This window comes from Bradysia coprophila, unplaced genomic scaffold (assembly GCF_014529535.1).
Source record: "Bradysia coprophila strain Holo2 unplaced genomic scaffold, BU_Bcop_v1 contig_415, whole genome shotgun sequence".
In the NCBI taxonomy this organism is placed as follows: domain Eukaryota; kingdom Metazoa; phylum Arthropoda; class Insecta; order Diptera; family Sciaridae; genus Bradysia; species Bradysia coprophila.
In genome coordinates, this window is record NW_023503670.1 from 905,225 (window position 1) to 924,131 (window position 18,907).

At 33.4% G+C, this 18,907-nt stretch overlaps 1 protein-coding gene across 2 annotated transcripts in view; it reads right to left on the reverse strand.

Annotated features, from left to right (window-relative positions):
- Positions 1 to 17,745, reverse strand: part of LOC119082386 (lachesin) — a 48,871-nt gene extending 31,126 nt beyond the window's left edge. Inside the window, exons 1-2 of one of the 2 annotated variants that reach the window (XM_037191914.1) lie at positions 16,736 to 17,742; positions 3,905 to 3,949 (exon numbers count right to left, since the gene is read on the reverse strand). In XM_037191914.1, the coding sequence (XP_037047809.1) occupies positions 3,905 to 3,949; positions 16,736 to 16,811 (121 nt within the window). In that variant the 5' untranslated portion in view covers positions 16,812 to 17,742. Of the gene's footprint in view, positions 1 to 3,904; positions 3,950 to 16,735 lie in introns of both variants that reach the window. The other variant, XM_037191915.1, reaches the window with a different exon arrangement.
- Between the last annotated feature and the right edge of the window lie 1,162 nt (positions 17,746 to 18,907).

An 18,907-nucleotide genomic window follows, 5' to 3' on the forward strand; every position in this document is an offset into this window, starting at 1 on the left:
GGTCAAGTTTGAAAATGGGCATGGTAGGGTCGGCCCTTCCAGAGCTAGGGCCCTATAGGTGTTTTTCAGTCTTTCGACGATATCTACCGAAATATGCACGCAATAGCTGCTTGTGATATATCAAATGAAAGGTATTGACGAGTAGAACAAAGTTGCTGAACATTGTTTTTGGGTAAGATGCAACGTGGGCTTGTTGGGAGGGCTCAAAGGTCGTTACTCGGCCCTAAGTGTTTTTTGCACATAAATCGAGTAAATCTCATCCGATTTTGCTAGTTTTAGTTTTTTATGGAAGGTAATTGAATACCGAAAAGAACGTGACGAAAAAAGTTTCAAATTAGGGCCCTTGGACTAAGGCCGCTACTCGGCCCTAAGTGTTTTTTGCACATAAATCGAGTAAATCTCATCCGATTTTGCTAGATTTAGTTTTTTATGGAGTCTAATTGAATACCGAATAGAATGATGGCGAAAAAAGTTTCAAATTTGGGCCCTTGGACTAAGGCCGCTACTCGGCCCTAAGTGTTTTTTGCACATAAATCGAGTAAATCTCATCCGATTTTGCTAGTTTTTGTTTCATTTGAGAGATAATTGAATGACGAATAGAATGATGGCAAAAAAAGTTTCAAATTTGGGCCCTTGCACTAAGGCCGCTACTCGGCCGTAAGTACTTTTTGCACATAAATCGAGTAAATCTCAACCGATTTTGCTAGTTTTTGTTTCATTTGAGAGGTAATTGAATACCCAATGGAAAGTTGGCAAAAAATTTTGGGTTTCTAAAATAATGTCGTAAATTGTTGGTTTTATTTGAAAGGTACTTCGTACGGGCTTTCGTAATTGCGCTATGCGCAATTTTAAAAATGAACAGTTTCAGTAAATTTGACAATGCGCAACTTGACTTGCATTTTGGTAACATACGCATTAGAGTGTTGTGGACGTATTAGGGTTCCGAGCTTATTAGGGCTACGGACGTATAATGGTTGCGGACAAAATTGGATTACGGGTTGTACGGGGCTAAGTCGCAGCAAACGCTCCGACTGTTCTGATGCCTTGTTTTACTAATGGACTGAAACCTCCAACCCCTAATCTAATAATGCTATCACTCTCAGGTTAATCAATTATTAAAATTTATTGAGAACGAGATTATGCACGTATGTATGCCATGATTTACAGACAACCATTGTCAATCATTATATTTGTTTGTTCCCTTTGTGTCGAGTATCATCTAGTGTTTGATATACCAAAATATCTTCAAATCATAAACTAAACACACGTTTGAGGTCATCGATTTTTTTTATCGGTTATTGATGACTAGCTAATTCTAAAAGACTGAAGCACTGTGTTCTTCCACCGAGAAAATTTTAGATGAAAAATATCAAAACTGACTGAATGAACGCCAAATTTGTATTATCCTTCTACCTGAGTCAGACGATCAATCGTCGGTACATATTATCAATGCCGATACACAAAATAACAAAATTAATTGAAGCGGTAAATCTTTCATGAGAACGAGAACAAAATTAACAGTTTCTGATTGTGAAGTGAATTTATATTCAGACTATTGATTGAACAGTTTTGCAATAGCCTCAGGCTTTTATATTTCAAAAATTTATCGATTCAAATTTTATTTATTAATCTAAACCGACATTGAATTAAAAATAGGTTAGACATTTGCAAAAAACTAAACTTTGTTCGCAATTGTACCAGACATTGGAGAATTGCTTTAAAAAAAGGAAATAAATTGAATATTATAGGAATTCAAATGTAAAATGTGATATTGCACCTGACCCATTTGGATGATTGATAAAAATTCAAAATTTTAACTCAATTTCATGAAAAATCAAGAATAGACCGTGTGCGATTTTGAGAAAAAAGTTTCATATTTCAATAAAAAGAAGATTTACCATGAAAACCATTGAAAAAATATTTATTATCATCGAATCACAACTTTTTCCTAAACGACGTGGGAAATAAGTGACGAAGTCGCCATATTTCAACACCAGTTAGGAAAATAACAATTTCATTGTTCGACTGTTCGCGATGAAAATCTTTAATTTATGGAAATATTACGATAATTGACTTCTGAAAAAAAAAGGATCCAGCAATGTACTCCAATAGACCGTGTGAAGTATAAATAACTTATTTTTAATTGATGTAAATTATTATTCTCACTGTCTTTAGCTTTAGAAACAACAGCTTTACTGATTTCATAAATAAAATCAAGATCCGACGATACTTTGGTGGTAATTATTATCAAATTACTGAACCATTCATCGATATGCCAGTTCTGTCAAAATTTTATACTTTAAACTTTATACTCGAAGTTTAAAAGTTTAAACTCGGGTCGAGAATTGCCCTAGAATATCTGAAAAATGTCTGCTTGATTTTATACCTCACTTTAAAAGCTATAATTTGAATGAGACTAAAAGGATATCTCGATCCATTCTAATTCATTTTAATAGGATTCTTACTAAGGTTCTAATAAATAGGATGGCATCGGGATGGCATGAATATTTTTCAATAATTTCTATCATTCGCTAAAAAAGCATGTTAGAAGGCATTCTCACAACGCAGGTGAGAAAATAGTAATTTTCACCACTCTACTGAAATTTTCAAAAGCATTTGTTGTGAAAAACGCTATTTTTACCTCGAAAAAAAAGTTGGAAATTGTGTTTTCTCGGGTGACTTGTCGCCCACAACAACATCCTCAAAACGCAACTTTTCTTCCCTCGTTGAACAAATAACTATTTTAACGAATGAAAGGTTTGCAGCACGAGTCGGAGGCTGGTTCTTGAATCAAAACCCTTTTTATTTGAATGAAGAATTGATTGCTAGTAATTTTTCAAAACTTTTAAAATGGTTTATTTATAAGAGTGCAATTATTGTGTTTGACAGCTAGTGCGATTAGCGCAAAATTAAAACTTTGTACCGAAATGCCAATAATTTGTGTGAAATTTTATTTTCATGTGTCGGGGCCGAAAACGAGGGAGTTTTGACATTTTTCTCTGGTTTTCGACCCCTTACATGAATTTTTTTTGAGTATCTGTTTTGAACGATTGATTTTATGTACTTTCGTATGTAGCCCTAGCCTCGTATGAATAAATCTAAAATCTATGTTAGCCCTCACTTCGTTCGGGCTACAACTCGCGAAATTACCTAAAAACAATCGTCCAAAACAGATACACAAATAACTATTAAATAAATCTATATATACAACATTTATGTCATACGGGATGCGGGTGCAGTCAGTGACAGCATGGGAATTAATTTTTTTTTATGGGAGCGATGCGAAAATCCTTATTTTGTTGTGAAAATTGTGAGAGGTGCCATTTTAGCTGAGAAAATAATAATTTTTTTCCTCTAAAATGGCGGGCTTAGCCATATTAGGTGAGAAAATGATAATTTTCTCAACTAAAATGGCTGAATAGTAAAACACGCTATTTATTTTATTTTATTCAAAGTGGACAAAAATACGGATTTTCGTGAAACGCAAGCATGTAAAACGTTGTGTTCACCTCGTGGAGAAATATGAAATTCCAACTTTCGCTCTTGGTGAAATTTCCTATTTCTCCACTTGGTTAACAAATAACTATTTCATGTCCGCGTTATGTTTTGCCTTATTTTCTCCCCTCAATAGGCCATGAGAAAATTGTGTTTTCTTGACGGCTGGTCGAATGACATTTCTAGTGAGAAAATCACTTTGAAAAATAGAAGTTTGCTCACTTTGTTCACCTCTGAGAGGAAATAGGAAATTCTAACTCCAGCGAAATTACGAATAAGATGTTGGAATGTGAAATTATTTCCTATTTTATTCCCTCTGTTAACAAATAACTATCAACGTAACAAGTAATGCAAAAATAAATTATTTGCTTTCAAATCAAAATACAAAAGATCGAATCGTCAGACTTACCATTATTTGTTTCTGATGTTGCATCAACAGCCCGATGTTGTTTTCCTGAAAAAACACAGAAATAAACGAAGCATTTAATTAAGAGCCATGTTTATTTGTCTATTTATATTTCACAAATTCAACTGAAAAGTTGTCAATTTAAACATTTCCGTTCCAACTTCTCAAATAATTCAAAATTTGCTGCTCTGTATGACACAGTCAGGAATGTGTATGCGATACCCCCGTAAAGTAAATATTATAATATCCATATAATAATGAAAATAGAATTTTATCAAGCAGAACTTTACTACGAGATTTCCGAATCAAATAAACATTCCGGCTAGTTGATGCAAAAGTTATTGAATTTATGTAAACTAAATTTTCAAATATAGTTTTGTGTAAGTATTTTCGTTCAAGTTTTAAGAGGTATTATATGTAACAAGATAGTGCTGGGGATATGCAATTTGATATTCTTTGCAACAAAATAATTTCATTTTTGGTTAAAAGAATAATATTGGTTTACGTATGAGTAAATTTTGTTGAATTTATAAAACTAATTCTTTTTGATCGGGTGTAGATAGAGTTTAGGATAGATGAAACGTAGAAATGTGTAGTTTTTTTTGGGTTTTTAGTTATCATAAAGCACTCCCTAGTCCGAATAACCGTTTCTTTTTAATACAAAAATTGAATGTTATAGCAAATGTAATGAATCACTTGCGTAAAGTGTTATAAGTATAATAATTATCTTGTCTTGTCGTTAGGACCGCGATGTTTATGGAGGTTTACAAATGCCACAGTCTGCAACTGATATTCTTAGCCTCCTTAAATAATCTTTTACTTCAACAGTTTAAACATTTAACATATTTTGCCAAACAAAGGAACACTATTCCGTGCTCATACCTTTGTGGTCATTGTTGATCACATATCACTAGCTATTTGTAGAACGTTAATAACCAAGCCCAAAACATTGTCCCAATTCGTGCCGAAACTTCAGACCAAATCAAAGTAAATTTTCCCATTAATCCCTTCTGACTAACACCACAAAACAACGTCCAATTACAACACAAAAGACAAAACTCAATATATCGGATATTGTGCCATTTAGACAATCTTTATTCTATTAACACAATCTACCCATTCCACTGACTATTCACAGAAATTCTGGGTGTAAATTGACCTTAATTACTTCACCCCCATTCCCACAATCCAATGACAAATATTCATAACCACAATATTCATGTTACCATTATAATACACACGTATATGGGCTGGAAATACAGTTATTGTCTTACAGCTTATACATGATTTTACCATGTGATAAATCTATAAATATTTTGCCGAAGAAATGGTATCACACCAACCCAGACGACGGAAATAGGGGGAACTGTTATTTCTATTGTAAAGTAAATGATATTTCGTGCAAAGTTTAATAAAAATAATAACTTTTTAATGTGTTTGTTAATTGTCCTCGTTATATTTACTCAAAGGTATGGTTTCGTTCTTATGTGAGTTCAAAAAAAAAAAAAAATAGAGAGAGCAGAACGTTGTTTGGGTTAGTCCCAGCTATACACAATACCCATACGTATATATGCATAATTAATTGCTTAATTGTTTGATTAAAATTCCTTCTGTTTTATTGTTGCGTTTTAACGATGTCGTTAAAATGATGATGTTATTATGTTTGATGTTGATGATAAAATCGATTACTTAATTTTATTATTTTGAATGAGTGGAAATGGTGGTTGTGTGTATAAAATACTATTAACTGAATTAGTTTCGAGTATCGAATGCTTCTTTATGGCTAGATGGAGAGTCATGTCGTGATAAGAAATTATTCACGAAAACGGCTACATAAAGTTGGAAATTTAGTGACTGGCATTTGCTTCACAACCCATTGACTTCGGTCACTGATAGGACGCATTTAGTCTCTACCGATAATTGGGTCGCAGCGAATCTCAATCACGAAAAGCTTTCGACTTTCCACTAGCCAGAAACGATCACTCAAAAAAATATTCTCTTTGGTGGCATTGTAAAACAATTCAACTTTCAGTTGAGCATCTGTTATCGACAAGAGATGAGCTCTAGTAATTGTAATCAATTAAGTACCAAAACGTATTGTAGAACTAAAGAAGTAGAGTCACCAAAATAAAGAATAGATGTAATCGTAATGTGGCGGTACACTTACCTTTTATGAAACAATTTTGTACAATTTAAATAAGTCAATAAGCACATGAAAACGAGACTTTTCTCCCAAAATTTGTAACAGATTTTAAATGCTATTGGCGTCGAAAGCAGAGTTGGATCGGTTATCCGAAAAACCGAAAATTTCGGTTCGGATTAAACCGAACCGAGAATTTCGGTTCGGATTGAACCGAACCGAGAATTTCTTGCTCCATTTACTTCTTTTTGTTTAGTTCATAATGAAATCAATCAATTTTGACGAGTCTGCCTTCATTTCATATTGTTTTACGACAAAACCAAAGTATTCGGTTCGGTTCAAACCGAACCGAAAATTTCGGTTCGGTTCAATCCGAACCGAAATTCTCGGTTCGGTTCTATCCGAACCGAAATTTTCGGTTTTTCGGATAACCGATCCAACTCTGGTCAAAAGTTCATGAAATTCGTTAAAGAGCACGATTTTCGACCCTCAGGCATGTAGATATTATATTACGCTCCTACTTAAAAAATGTTTGCTTTGAAGAGTGAGTGTTTGTAGCCCGAGAACGAAAACGCAACAATTTACCGCATTTCTTACTGCTACCCCAAAGTACTAGATTCGCCAAACATCAATGTTAAGTAAAAACCACCAAAGTTTATCATTTAAAAATGCTGACGAATTAATTGAAATTAATTTAAAAAAAACGAAAGTTTCCCACCAGTGCAGAGAGACATAATAAACTAGATTATGAAATATTCAACTTTGCAATGTCAAAACCTAAATTTATTTAAATTTATAGTTTGTTGCCTTAAATTAATTCATTTACCATGAATAATGACTTTAATTTACACCAAAAAGATTTCAACAAAAACCAGTCACTCTGGGGACTGACATTTTAACCCCCTAATCTTCTTTACGTGTCACAGTCTCTGACTATTTTTTTTTGTTAAACTTAGTCTTAGTTATACACAGTGGAATTTGCGCTTCACAAAAACTCAATCATCACCACAAAAATGTTGAATTATTACACGTATTAATGCTAGGAAACACTTCCGTTTCACAATAAAGAGCGGACACAAATTATCGAAGTGAAAGCCACTGATGCGTAATATCGAGCGAATATGCGACGGTGTGTTATGTATGAAACGATAACGACCAAAATCAACGTCAATCTTCTTAATTTAAAATCGATTTTAGCAGAACGTTTCCTTACAAATAAACAGGTCGGTTTCCCTTTGATTTTCCCTGGGACGTGGGATAAAGAAAATTTCCTATTCATATTAATAGCACACTTATTTGGTGGAAACGCTTATCTTGGCATATTACATTCTAAGGAAAGTATTGAAATTGTACCTATACTGTGGTGTATATACAAAACACCATATTTATAAGTGTAAAATGGCAACCAGCAACCATCGGGATCGAAACCATATTAACCGAAAATCCCGCATTTATCTTCCTTCTGATATTGCGATGTTATCATGGCAACGTTTTATTTTTACTCATTTTTTTTGCAAGTCACAGCAATCAAATTCAGCTCAACACAGTGTCTTGATAATGCACGTTTTATATGATGACAAATCGACGATGTAATAAAACTAGGTGTTCCGGAAAGTTTTTTTGCTTCGATTCCTATCTATACATACTGCTTGTAATGGAAGAATTTTCATAAGTTTGGTAAACGAAAATATTCTTTGCATTGCTCAAAGGAGCAATTTTATTTTACGTAAATACCATTTCGCTGAAATTATTTTCTATAAAAAAAAACTTACGACTCTCAAATCTACTCATTTACTCAAAGCATTCCAGACCTTTGATAAAAACTTCTGTTGGATTTAACAAAATGACATCGACTTTTAATAAATCTACCATAACCATACATATATGCAGTTATATCTTTAAACAAAAATGAACAACCTAAACTGGTCTGAATCTTAGGCCGAAAACACACGAGCAAATTTTTCGTTGATGAAATTGACAATTGTGCTGGGTTTCCTATTGTAGTATACGTCGAGGTATACGTTCAACGATAGAAAATTATCGATCTCAATAACGCAAAATTGCTCATGGCTTTTCGGTGCAGATTTAAATGCAAGAATGATGATATAGAGTTAAAATGGTAGGCAGGATGGACTTTGAAGTTTCGTACTCGGACTACTTGCAGGGGGAGGAATAGACGGTTTGTGTTCAAGAAATATACAAAATCCTGGGGAGCTTTGACAGTTTTGCAGACTTATGTGTGACTTTTACAACATTTTTACGTATAAAACTCCTTCCAGGTGATTTAGTAAATCCTGCAATAAAACAGTCTATTTAACATTCCGTAACTTCTTCTGTTTTAAAGTACTTCAAAATAACGATGTCCAAACAAGTATGTAAGTCACTCGGAAATGTCATCATGAATCATTTCTGCGGGGCAATTAAAAATTAACTACTCGGTTAAAACCATTTCACACATCGAAACCGTTAGTGTAAACTTTATTCCAGTCGCTTGAAAGCATATTACAGTTAAAAGTTTCTTGACGATCATCAAAACAAGAGGATTTAATGAAACATACATGCCTGAGCTGATTTACTTTAGCCTAACGCACGATTTAATATCAAAATCCCACTAAGCTTGAAGGCATTTTTAAGAGACTTAAAATATTATTAAAAAGATAAAACCTTCAGTCCATATATTAACCCCACAAAAAAGTTCCGCTCCGCTTACAATTCAGTTACATTTCCGACAGAGAAAAAAGCATCGTTACTTTCCTGTAGTGATGTAAGGGTAAATATGGCATAAAAGAGTCATATGCCATGATGCGAACAATGACCATTTGACTGAATTACCCTGCTAATTTGACGTTACATATTTAAAACTGAAACTGACACATACTTCAATTTATGTACTGAAGGCTAGCCCACCAACCCTTATAAATTATTTACCTAAATAATTATCTTCATATACCATGGCAGCAAAATATAATGTGTGGATATGAAATATACTCCAGACTTCATTATGCCAGTGAAACTTTTATGTTTCCCGATAAGAGTGTTATATACCACAACTTCTCTGTTAATATTGAAGTAAATAGGGTTCACTTTATAATTCAAATGGCCACACTAATTTAGCTAATCAAATATTTACTTTTACATTAGACGGTTTTATTTGTTTGAGTACAACTTATTTTTGTTCGGTTCAGCTCGAGTATACCTTAAAATAGCCAATAAAGGGGCCAAGAAAACAATAGCAACAACATCGTTACAGTACTGAGCGTAATGGTTAAAAATGTTTTTTCCCTTGAGTGTCAGAAAAAGAAATTATTAAACGAAAGCATAAACTCGTTTACTTCATATTATAGCAACATAGGGTAGGTATGTTCATAAAGTTTCGATAATTTTCCTACCCAAAATATTCTTTGATTTTGTGGAATGGGATTATATTGTTAAAGGATTACAATTTATCTATAAATAGAATAGCTATCAAGTTAGACCTAGTACACAATGTGTATATCTCACATTGTGAAATAGTTATTTATGACATCGAGTGCGAAGTACTTTATTAGGCTCTAGATTTGTGATTATGACACAAGGCCGCACGCCGTAGATATCATAGATATCAAAATTTTACTATACATGTTCAATGTATGGAAGGACGGCGGTTTCTTCAATCTTTTATGTCATATTATCATCAAAATATTTATGAAATCTACTACTTCAATTCAACTATCGGAAGAAACTCTATTCAGTCTTGTATTTGTTGTATAAAACAACGTCAGCTGTTGCTAACAGATGATCATTTGTGAAAGGCTTTATTAATGAGTTGTGACGTCGAAAAGGTAAACAAAGACGTCGAAAAGGTAAAAAATATTCTTTGCAACCACCAAAGCTACCACGCAATTTACGCTAAATGATAAAATTTTGAATTTTATTTCATCTTTGTCGTTTCCTCGATGAAAAGTAGAATGAAGTTTTTTTTATCTAGACGAACAAATAAAAGGACCTCGTAAGGAAAACTTACGACCAGTGCTGAAAAAGTCAACATTTCAAAACTTTGTGCACAACTCATATTGAGACTGTCGGTGTTCCGCAGGGAGGTGTGCCGTCCCCACTCCTTTTCGTGGTGTTCATTGACGACTTCTTTGATCTACCGATGAATTCCTCCCCCTTTGGATTTGCCGATGACACGAACATGTTTATTTCGTCGGCAGTAGCTTCTGATAACGTGTCAGGCCTTTCCGAAGATCTTGTTCTTATGGCAGAGTACTTTCGTGTAAATAAGCTTACGTTGAACTTGGAGAAGACGAAATTGGTCCACTTCCGCAAACCCAGCGTCAAAATTGACGATCTTCCAGTTCTGTTTTTTGAAGGTGTGGAAGTCAAGGTGCATTCGTCCGTTAAGTGTCTCGGACTGACGTTAGACGAGTTTGTGACGTGGGAGCAGCACATCTCTAACGTCAGCTCCACGATCTCCAGTCGGATTGGGATTTTCAAGCGACTGCGTTTCTTACCCAGAAGGGTTCTAAGGATGATATATTTTTCCACTTTTTTCGAAGGGTCGTTTTTTTCTCTGTTTTCAACATTTTCCTTTTCGTCGCTGGTGGTGATATGGATTTACTTTTCACCACTTCTTCTTTAACCATAATTAAAAATTCTGCCCTGCCCAAATTTCGAACATTCGACACCAAAACCCAATTGCTCATCGAGCAACACATCTAAACATTCGGCTATTGTAATCGCAATGAAACAATTTTTGAAGCGTACATCGCCCAAAACCACTAACAGTGGAGATGTGACGCAAGTCCTTTTATTTATTTACAAAAGAACTGATATCGGTGGGGCTGACGCTTATAGCTTCGACTTGCAAAAAGATAAGCAAACATTTTACCGAATCATCTGCCACTTTGTAACGCATTTTTTTTTTGTTAATTTTTTTCTTCTAGCGACAAAACCTACAGCTTTTTGTAACTAGTTGCAAAAATTACTAAGGTAAAAAGCAAAATAAAATGATCGAGTCTGGTTTTTGACAATTGAATTTCAATTGTCAAAAACCTGACTCGATCATTTTATTTTGCTTTCATTTTATTTCATAGATTTTTTTTTATTGCATCCTACGTCGTCACTCGATCTAAAAAAAACTGATATTCAGGTGGGTGAAAGTATACGACAGCGTCAGCTCGAAACACTCTACGTAATTTTAGTTTGAGTGACATATGATACTTTTCGTTACGACCACCTCAGGCGTTGATTCGGAAAGTGCCGGAAATAACTAAATCTTTCAACATTTAGTTATACGACAAATGTATCATGTTATCTGCTATTTCTGTTGATTAATCTATTTACTGGCCGTTTACTATATTATATAAAATATACAAAACTATCCAGAGTTTACGTCTTATTTTCGACATCTTTGTCGATAAAATATGATTGTGTCGTTTCTTAAATGCTAATCCATCCTATTTCATTGTATTGTGTTTTACTTGAGTCGTAAAGACATAAATGTCGATTTCCAGCGAAAACATAGTCCAGTGAAGCCAATGCAACTGTAAGTGCTCTGATGATGTGAATCATGTTATAATTTAAAGAGGTGTATAGTCCATAAAATCGATTTCAGTTAACTTGTCATAAACTTTCCCAAAATGATATAAAACCAAAACCAAATCCACTTATTATACATCAAAATTGACTAAATTAATAACTTACTTAATTGACATTTGATTGTTAATCACCAGCATTGAGTATGTTTATCACTGTTGTCCTCCCACACTGTTCACCCCCCACCGAAAACCAATAAATACCAGAAAAAAAACTAAGTCAATTCAATAATAAAATACTGTTTCCCAACATTGAACAAAACAAATAAATAAAATGATAATATATAAAAAAAAGAAAAGAAAAATCAAAGTCAATTCTGATAGATTGAAACCTGAGGGAAAACAAAACCGAAAAAGAGAAGAAGAAACATTCGATATGTAGCGGGAAACATTTTTGTGTTATTACGACGACGACGACGACGGCGGGGTATGATATTTATGTATGTTATATATAAAATGCCATTAGAAGGAAAACATGTGTGAAAAAATATGAAAGAAAGGTTCTTGTCAATATTTAAAAAAAATACATTTCGTTGTTGTTGTTGTTGTTGTTCCTGTTCGTTTTGTTTTGTGCAAATTCGCAAACAAAATTGAAAACATTTTGTTTGAAGGGTGTCTTTTATGTGTAAAATGTATAATGATTGCGTGTGAGATAAAATAAAAACTTTTCCGGTTGGGAAATGCTTATGGAAGACTAGCGATTCAAGTATACGTTTATATTATTAGCATCTTATTGAACGCGTTATTACATGGTTGGGGCGTTTTGCCGAAAAAAAACATGTTCCTTGTATTGAAGAATATTTATATATGCTTTTGGCTGAATAAAAGGAAATCTGATTGTTATGAATGGTATTCTTGGGGCTCATATATAAATGCCAACGAAATTAACACTTTTCGGATTTTAGTACGGGCAAAATTTCATTGTTCCATTAAGAAATACGTTTTGTGTTATAAAACACAATACAAACGCGCATATATTATGAACTCCCACTGGAGACGTACGTGCAGGGCTCTGAACAATGTTAAGTCAACCGTAAGTGCTTCATTTCAATTATACAAATTTCAACAACATTTTTTGGTAAGTTCGCTCATGGAGAGAGAATTTTCGATTGACATCAATATTGGATTTAAGTATTAATTTTGTAAGGAATTTGTACCCTTTACAAAAGGCAATAATCATTTGCTATTGGAAGCTGCTTTAGGAATAAACGACAAATTCTAGTTGTTGTTGTTTTATGTGTCAGAAAAAATGTTAAAACGAATGAAGTAAAAGATTCGTTTACCAATCTTTTGAAAATGAGAAATCAGTCTATCCTTTAGATATAAGTGGAAGGGTTACCGACTCAGGGAAATGTCAAACCTAAAAAAGAAAATGCCATACTAAAGATGAACTGTCTGCAAATTTTTAGCTCGATTATAAGCTTTCAGAATGTGAATTGCTAAGAAGAGGGTTTAGAACGCAAATGACAGGGAATTTTGGTTTAATCTGATACCCTTACTGACAGAGTTTGCCTGAAAATCCTCTCGATGTGTTATTATCACTCAGAGCGACTAGCAGAACATACACCGACCATATAAAATTGCAGAGCCACTAACGTTGCAAATGTAGGAAAATAATTATTGAATGTGAAAAACGATTCGTTTTTTAGGTTTAGTTTTCAATAAAAACGGAAAATCTGTTTGGGTTCCATCTCTCAGAAAATTGTTTTGATTTTGAGCTCCGTTTTGATAAAATGTGCACAACATTTTGCATGTTAGATCTGTCCATAGTAGCTCTATATATGTTGACAGCCCCTTCAATTCTGTCTTTTGCTTTTATATTGAAATAAAAAAATAAACGGAGTGAAATTAAAATAGAGAAGTAACGCGACATTGAGAGTAAATGTCAAATGTGCGACAGCTAAATTAAAGATTAAACGTTTTTGAACTAAATGAATCAAATTAATGGAAAATTAATCAGCTAAAAGATTGTTACATTCATGAAGCTGAGATTTAGGTTGAATGAAAATGTGACAATGTCATCTGAATTGGAAATCAATTTTCAAATTGGAATTTTGTGTAGTGAATTTATGATTTGTCAATTACTTATAAAGTTGAAGTATACCTTCTGAATGTGTCTGTTTGTAACCTGACTGTTGGTATTTATGAAACAAAAGTGATATGCAAGTATTTTGTCTCACACGATATGTTGTCAACCCTATCCGAAGCCAATAATCTCACGATTAGTGCTTTAAAATACTAGGATTTTTTGCACTAGTGCACAGAAACCTTGCATATCATTGGTTGCACTTGTACAATACTTGATACGACATTGCACACACGCGTCGCTAGCAACGAATTCCCACAATGAAACACGCGCACACATTGTTTATTAAATAACAAAAAAGAAATTAGAAACCTAGCACGTGGCACAAAATATATTGGGAAACCAGTCATTTTTTAAGAAAATATTTTTCCCCATATATTAGGCAAAGTGTAGATTCAACCACTATAGGTTTTATATCGAAACTGTGACCACTTTAAATTATAGTGTTCAACTGTAACGTTTGCTGCTTGATGCTATTACTAATGCATAAACATGGCCACGAGTCGTAACTCACGACAAATTGTCATTAGGATCGATAAATTATAATTTTATAAAATGTTACACTCTCAGAAATATGAAAAATGAAGTAATACCTTCTTCTTTAGGATTATTCATTGATTTTTTTTGGATAACGTATTCCGGTTAACAGATCAAGTACTAGATTTTTAATATTTTACATACACCAGTTCTTTTCGTTCAGCAAGTTTCAAAAGGTTGATGCGAAATATATATTATGCAACACTGTCCCAATGTTCATTTTGACGAGTGAAAGATTGTGATCCCAGGCCGAGGGCACGGATAAATTATCAGTGATAATGATCCCACACTCCAAATTGAACATTTGAACAGATATGCATGCTATATTTTTATGTATAATGAACGTTTTACCACATAATAACATATAAAATCTATTACTTCATTTCTTTTAACATTCAATAGATCATTGTTTGTTCCAAATAACAGTAAACACGAACTTTGGCAACACGAACGCCGACGATTTCATCATCAGAAAAGAAAATAACCTAAACGTCAACAGATTTCTTTGTAAATTTTTCGTTAAAAACTTCGTCAACCTGAAATTTCGAAATGACCTTGGAACGAACCAGTGTCTGTTTGTCGCTTGTTTTTGTTGTGTATTTATCGATAACAGATGATATTTGGATTAACTATAATCGCGGTATTCAGCAAGAGCATAGAAACCTTCATTAAATGAAGAATTAAAATTTCTGTAAAGCACACTTATAAAACCGAAGGTTCTGAAAGAACAGGTTAAGACACCCACGAAGGCGGGTGACACCAACTTTGTCTAACGCATTTTTTAAACGCAAATTGTGTGAAAATTCAACTTGAACAGACTAATTTTTTTATTTTTTATTTTTGTTAAGTTGAAGTCGTCATATAAATTTTCATAAACGTAGAAGGCGCCTCAGAGAAATATTGGCGTCTTCGCCTTCGTGATCAACTCAGAGGTGTCTTAACCTGTTCTTTCGGAACCTTGATAAAACATTTTTCATATAGCAGAATCGTGTCGGTTTTGACATTTCTCCAATCGTACTTTTTACAAAAGTCAATGAAAGACAGGAGAGGGATTACGACATCAGTTCTCTTTTCTCTATTCAATCAAAACTCTACCGATAGAGAACGATTCACTATCTCATTGAAAGAGTCGCTGCAACAAAACCCTGCTGTAGTGCTCTTATATGCCAAATGTTGTTTAGTTTCCCATTTATTCGGAAAATTGTTTTTAATTTTGTAAATTGAATATTTACAAAGATTCTTATCGGACATTGTTATACTTTCGGGAAAGTTTTGTGAAACATATAAAACCGGAGACAAGTACACATACACACTGGTGTTCCGAGCTTTCCCTTTATGTGTGATATGAACTTTTAATACTTTGACCCCTGCCTGATGCAGTTGCCCGAAAATGAACTAAGTCATTTTTCCTATAGTTTTATTGAGAGGTTGGCTGTTAGAACAACACAAGACAACATATTGATTTCAATTTTCGAGGAAATAATCTGCAAAAATATTCGGCTTAGTACTGAAATATGAGACAGCAAACTAAGTATCACTTTCACATGGGGCATGGCATGGTTATATTACATCAACATCACGTCGTTACGGTAGTATTCCTCTTAATTTCTAGACCCATTAGAGTAATTATCCTTTCTTGTTACTTATTTGAACCAATTTAGTTCATCATTCTTTCTGATCATATTAGAAGCTATCAAGAAATCTGGGAACAAAACGATGCATTTTTAAGGCATGTAATAGAACTAGATTTTGGTCATCACCCCTTCGATTAAAGTTATAAGAAAAACCACTAAGCCGTAGAAAAAGCGAAAGATTAAACAGCAAAGAGAAATCTTTGAATAGCTACTAAAGGTTTATTTACTAATCGTGTCTTTTACGTGTTTCTGATAAATGTGTGCACAACACAATTCAATAGGGAGATTGCGACTTATTAGTTGACGTAAAATTTATAAATTTTAGGCTGACCCACCATATACTTTGTATAGTGAAGTTACTGGCCATTTTTCAATTTTATGTCAACCTATAATTATAAGTGAAAATCGCAACCTGTCTAATAGAAATTAAAGATTTTTCAAAATCCACAAGCATTCACAATTTAATTTTTGTCTTGCTTTATAAGTATTGTGATCGTTAATAAATCTTTATCATCATCAGCTCGTCGAGCAGAAAATCATTATTAATGACAAAGAAAACCAGACCTAACGTACCCACATGATTCGTAAAGTTTCATGTTCGCTCGTCTCTATAATACACCAAAATCCTCCTCTATTTCGTTTAAATTTCAAAATTAAATCAGCTCCTGTAAAATATGTCTGCCTGCTTTATGGATGACAAAAAGACGGAATTTAAAATCGAGCAATTCATTTACCGAATCCTACAGCATAAGCTGTTCTTTCGATGGCATCAATCAAACGACGACGATTTCACATTATGAACTTATCCTATTGAACTAGAATATAATACATGAATATGTACAACGACGAAACGGGACTAACCTTCTGATGTTTCAGCTCCAAATATAATAAACGTAACTATCCAAATCCAAATTGCGTTCAAATTATCCAACTTCATCTTGAGTGTATGAGCACAAAAGGTACGATCGAAAAGCACATTTTGTAGTTATATTATTTCGGTTGATGAAAACACAAACTGAAATCAGTTTAGTCCATGGAACGATGAAATTGTGCAGCTTTTATATCTATACTATAATGCACACACACACTGACACTGTGTCAATGGATTCAAATACCGCACAATATTTTCTACGTTTCAGTGCATTCTGTTTTGCGAGATGTGCTTTTCATGTCGCATAAAAAGCTATTGCCAACGACAACCGTGGAAATGACTTTTTTTTAAATGTAAACAATCGGTGAAAAAAACAACGTAACGTAATATAAGCAGCACTTTTCCAAATTAATATCCTTTTGCTGCACGGAAGAAAATGTTCAAGTAACGGATTTTTGAAATTTCTTGAACTGAAAACGGCATATCAACTTAAAAGACAAAAATAATAATCTGAAAAGCAGTTTCAATAAAACTTCTATTTTAATGTAACAATTCAGGCGGCAAAAACAAAATCCTGTCTTATAAAATGCTCTTTCTCTTCTTTACAAATTGTATAACGAACAAAACATGAAAGTTTTCCTTTTTACACTTCACTAAATTGAATTGCTTTTATGATGTTTCCGTATTTTTATTGCCACACTTTGTTTACATTCTCATAACACTGACATAAATTGTCGCCCCTGTTCTATTATTTATTATATATATTTTCCGGTTTTTCCTCAAACTTCCTTCCAATTTGTTATATTTAAAGTTTCTGTTTCTCTTAATTTATTATGAATGAATTTTTGGAAACGTTTTGTTGGCGCAATTCAACGAAAATATAATTGGTAAAATTAATTCAATTACTAAATTCCCGTCACACAGTTACAACCTTTGTATTTTTATCAATTTTAATTTCTTTTTCTACGAAAATTACTCTATTTAATTGCCACAATTTCCGTTAACAAATTTAAAAGGAAAATGAATCAAAATCTTTGGCTCTAAATGGAAAAATTAATTTTATTTTTCTCTCGAATAAAAACTACCGGAGCACGAGTTTTTCCACTTGAAATCTATCGTTAAACTGAGCAAAAGTTTTCAACGTTTCTTGGTTGTAACAATCAGAAAGTAGGGGATGATATTCGTTCGTACGTTTGTGTTTTTTGTTGATGCGCATGGGTAAATCGCGCATATGAATGTGTGTATACACTAATCGTGAAAAATCAGTGAGAGCGAAAATGTATATCTTTTGAAGGAAAATCTGTTCGTTGGTTGACTGCTTTTTTGCTGTAGCCAAAACCGTCGTTTCTCTTCCAATGTGTTAATATACACAACAAAGTGTTAGCAATTCTCTACATATATGCATAGCTGTACAGCCACTTATCGTTCGTTTTTCTGGGATGCATTTGTGTCTGTATATGGAACTGTGTGTATATGACATGAAGCATGTAACAATATGCATCATGCGGGGGAAAAACGAAATGAAAATATTGTCTCTTTACGTTTTATCTGAAGGAAAAAATTGGGACACTAAACGAGAATACGTTTTCTTAAGTTTTATAGCCGCAAAAACTACTTCGGAATAAAATTTATGGGTCTTCCACGGTATAGTAGAAAAGCAGAAGAAAAACTATAAAAAAGGTGGAAAAACCAATGGTGCATTTGCTTGTTGTATATTATGCATTTTATTTTTACGGAAAAGGAGATTGGAAAGATTGGCAAAATAGATAAGCATTTTCTAAATTGCTTAAATTCGTTTGAATGCAAAATGTAAACGATTTTTCTGTGGGTTTCCAATGTAGAATTCTATCTAGTAATCCATTTTTCGTTATCTACTTTTGAATATTTTGTTGTTTGACTGACATATTTGCGATTTTTGTGATATTCGCAATTTCTGCTGAATATATATGTGGCGTGTTACACATGCGGGATAAAAATGGATTTTAGATCTAGTTGAGGGCTATTGTTTTGGGATGGAAATTTGTTTTAGATAATTAATCAGCGTTATCACCTGTATAATCTATGACTCTGTTACTTCTTTTGTTCAACTTTTTTTTTCAACAGTTTGTTGAAATCTTTTATTAACACTTGCTATTTGAAAAAGGGTAGGTTGCCATATCGTA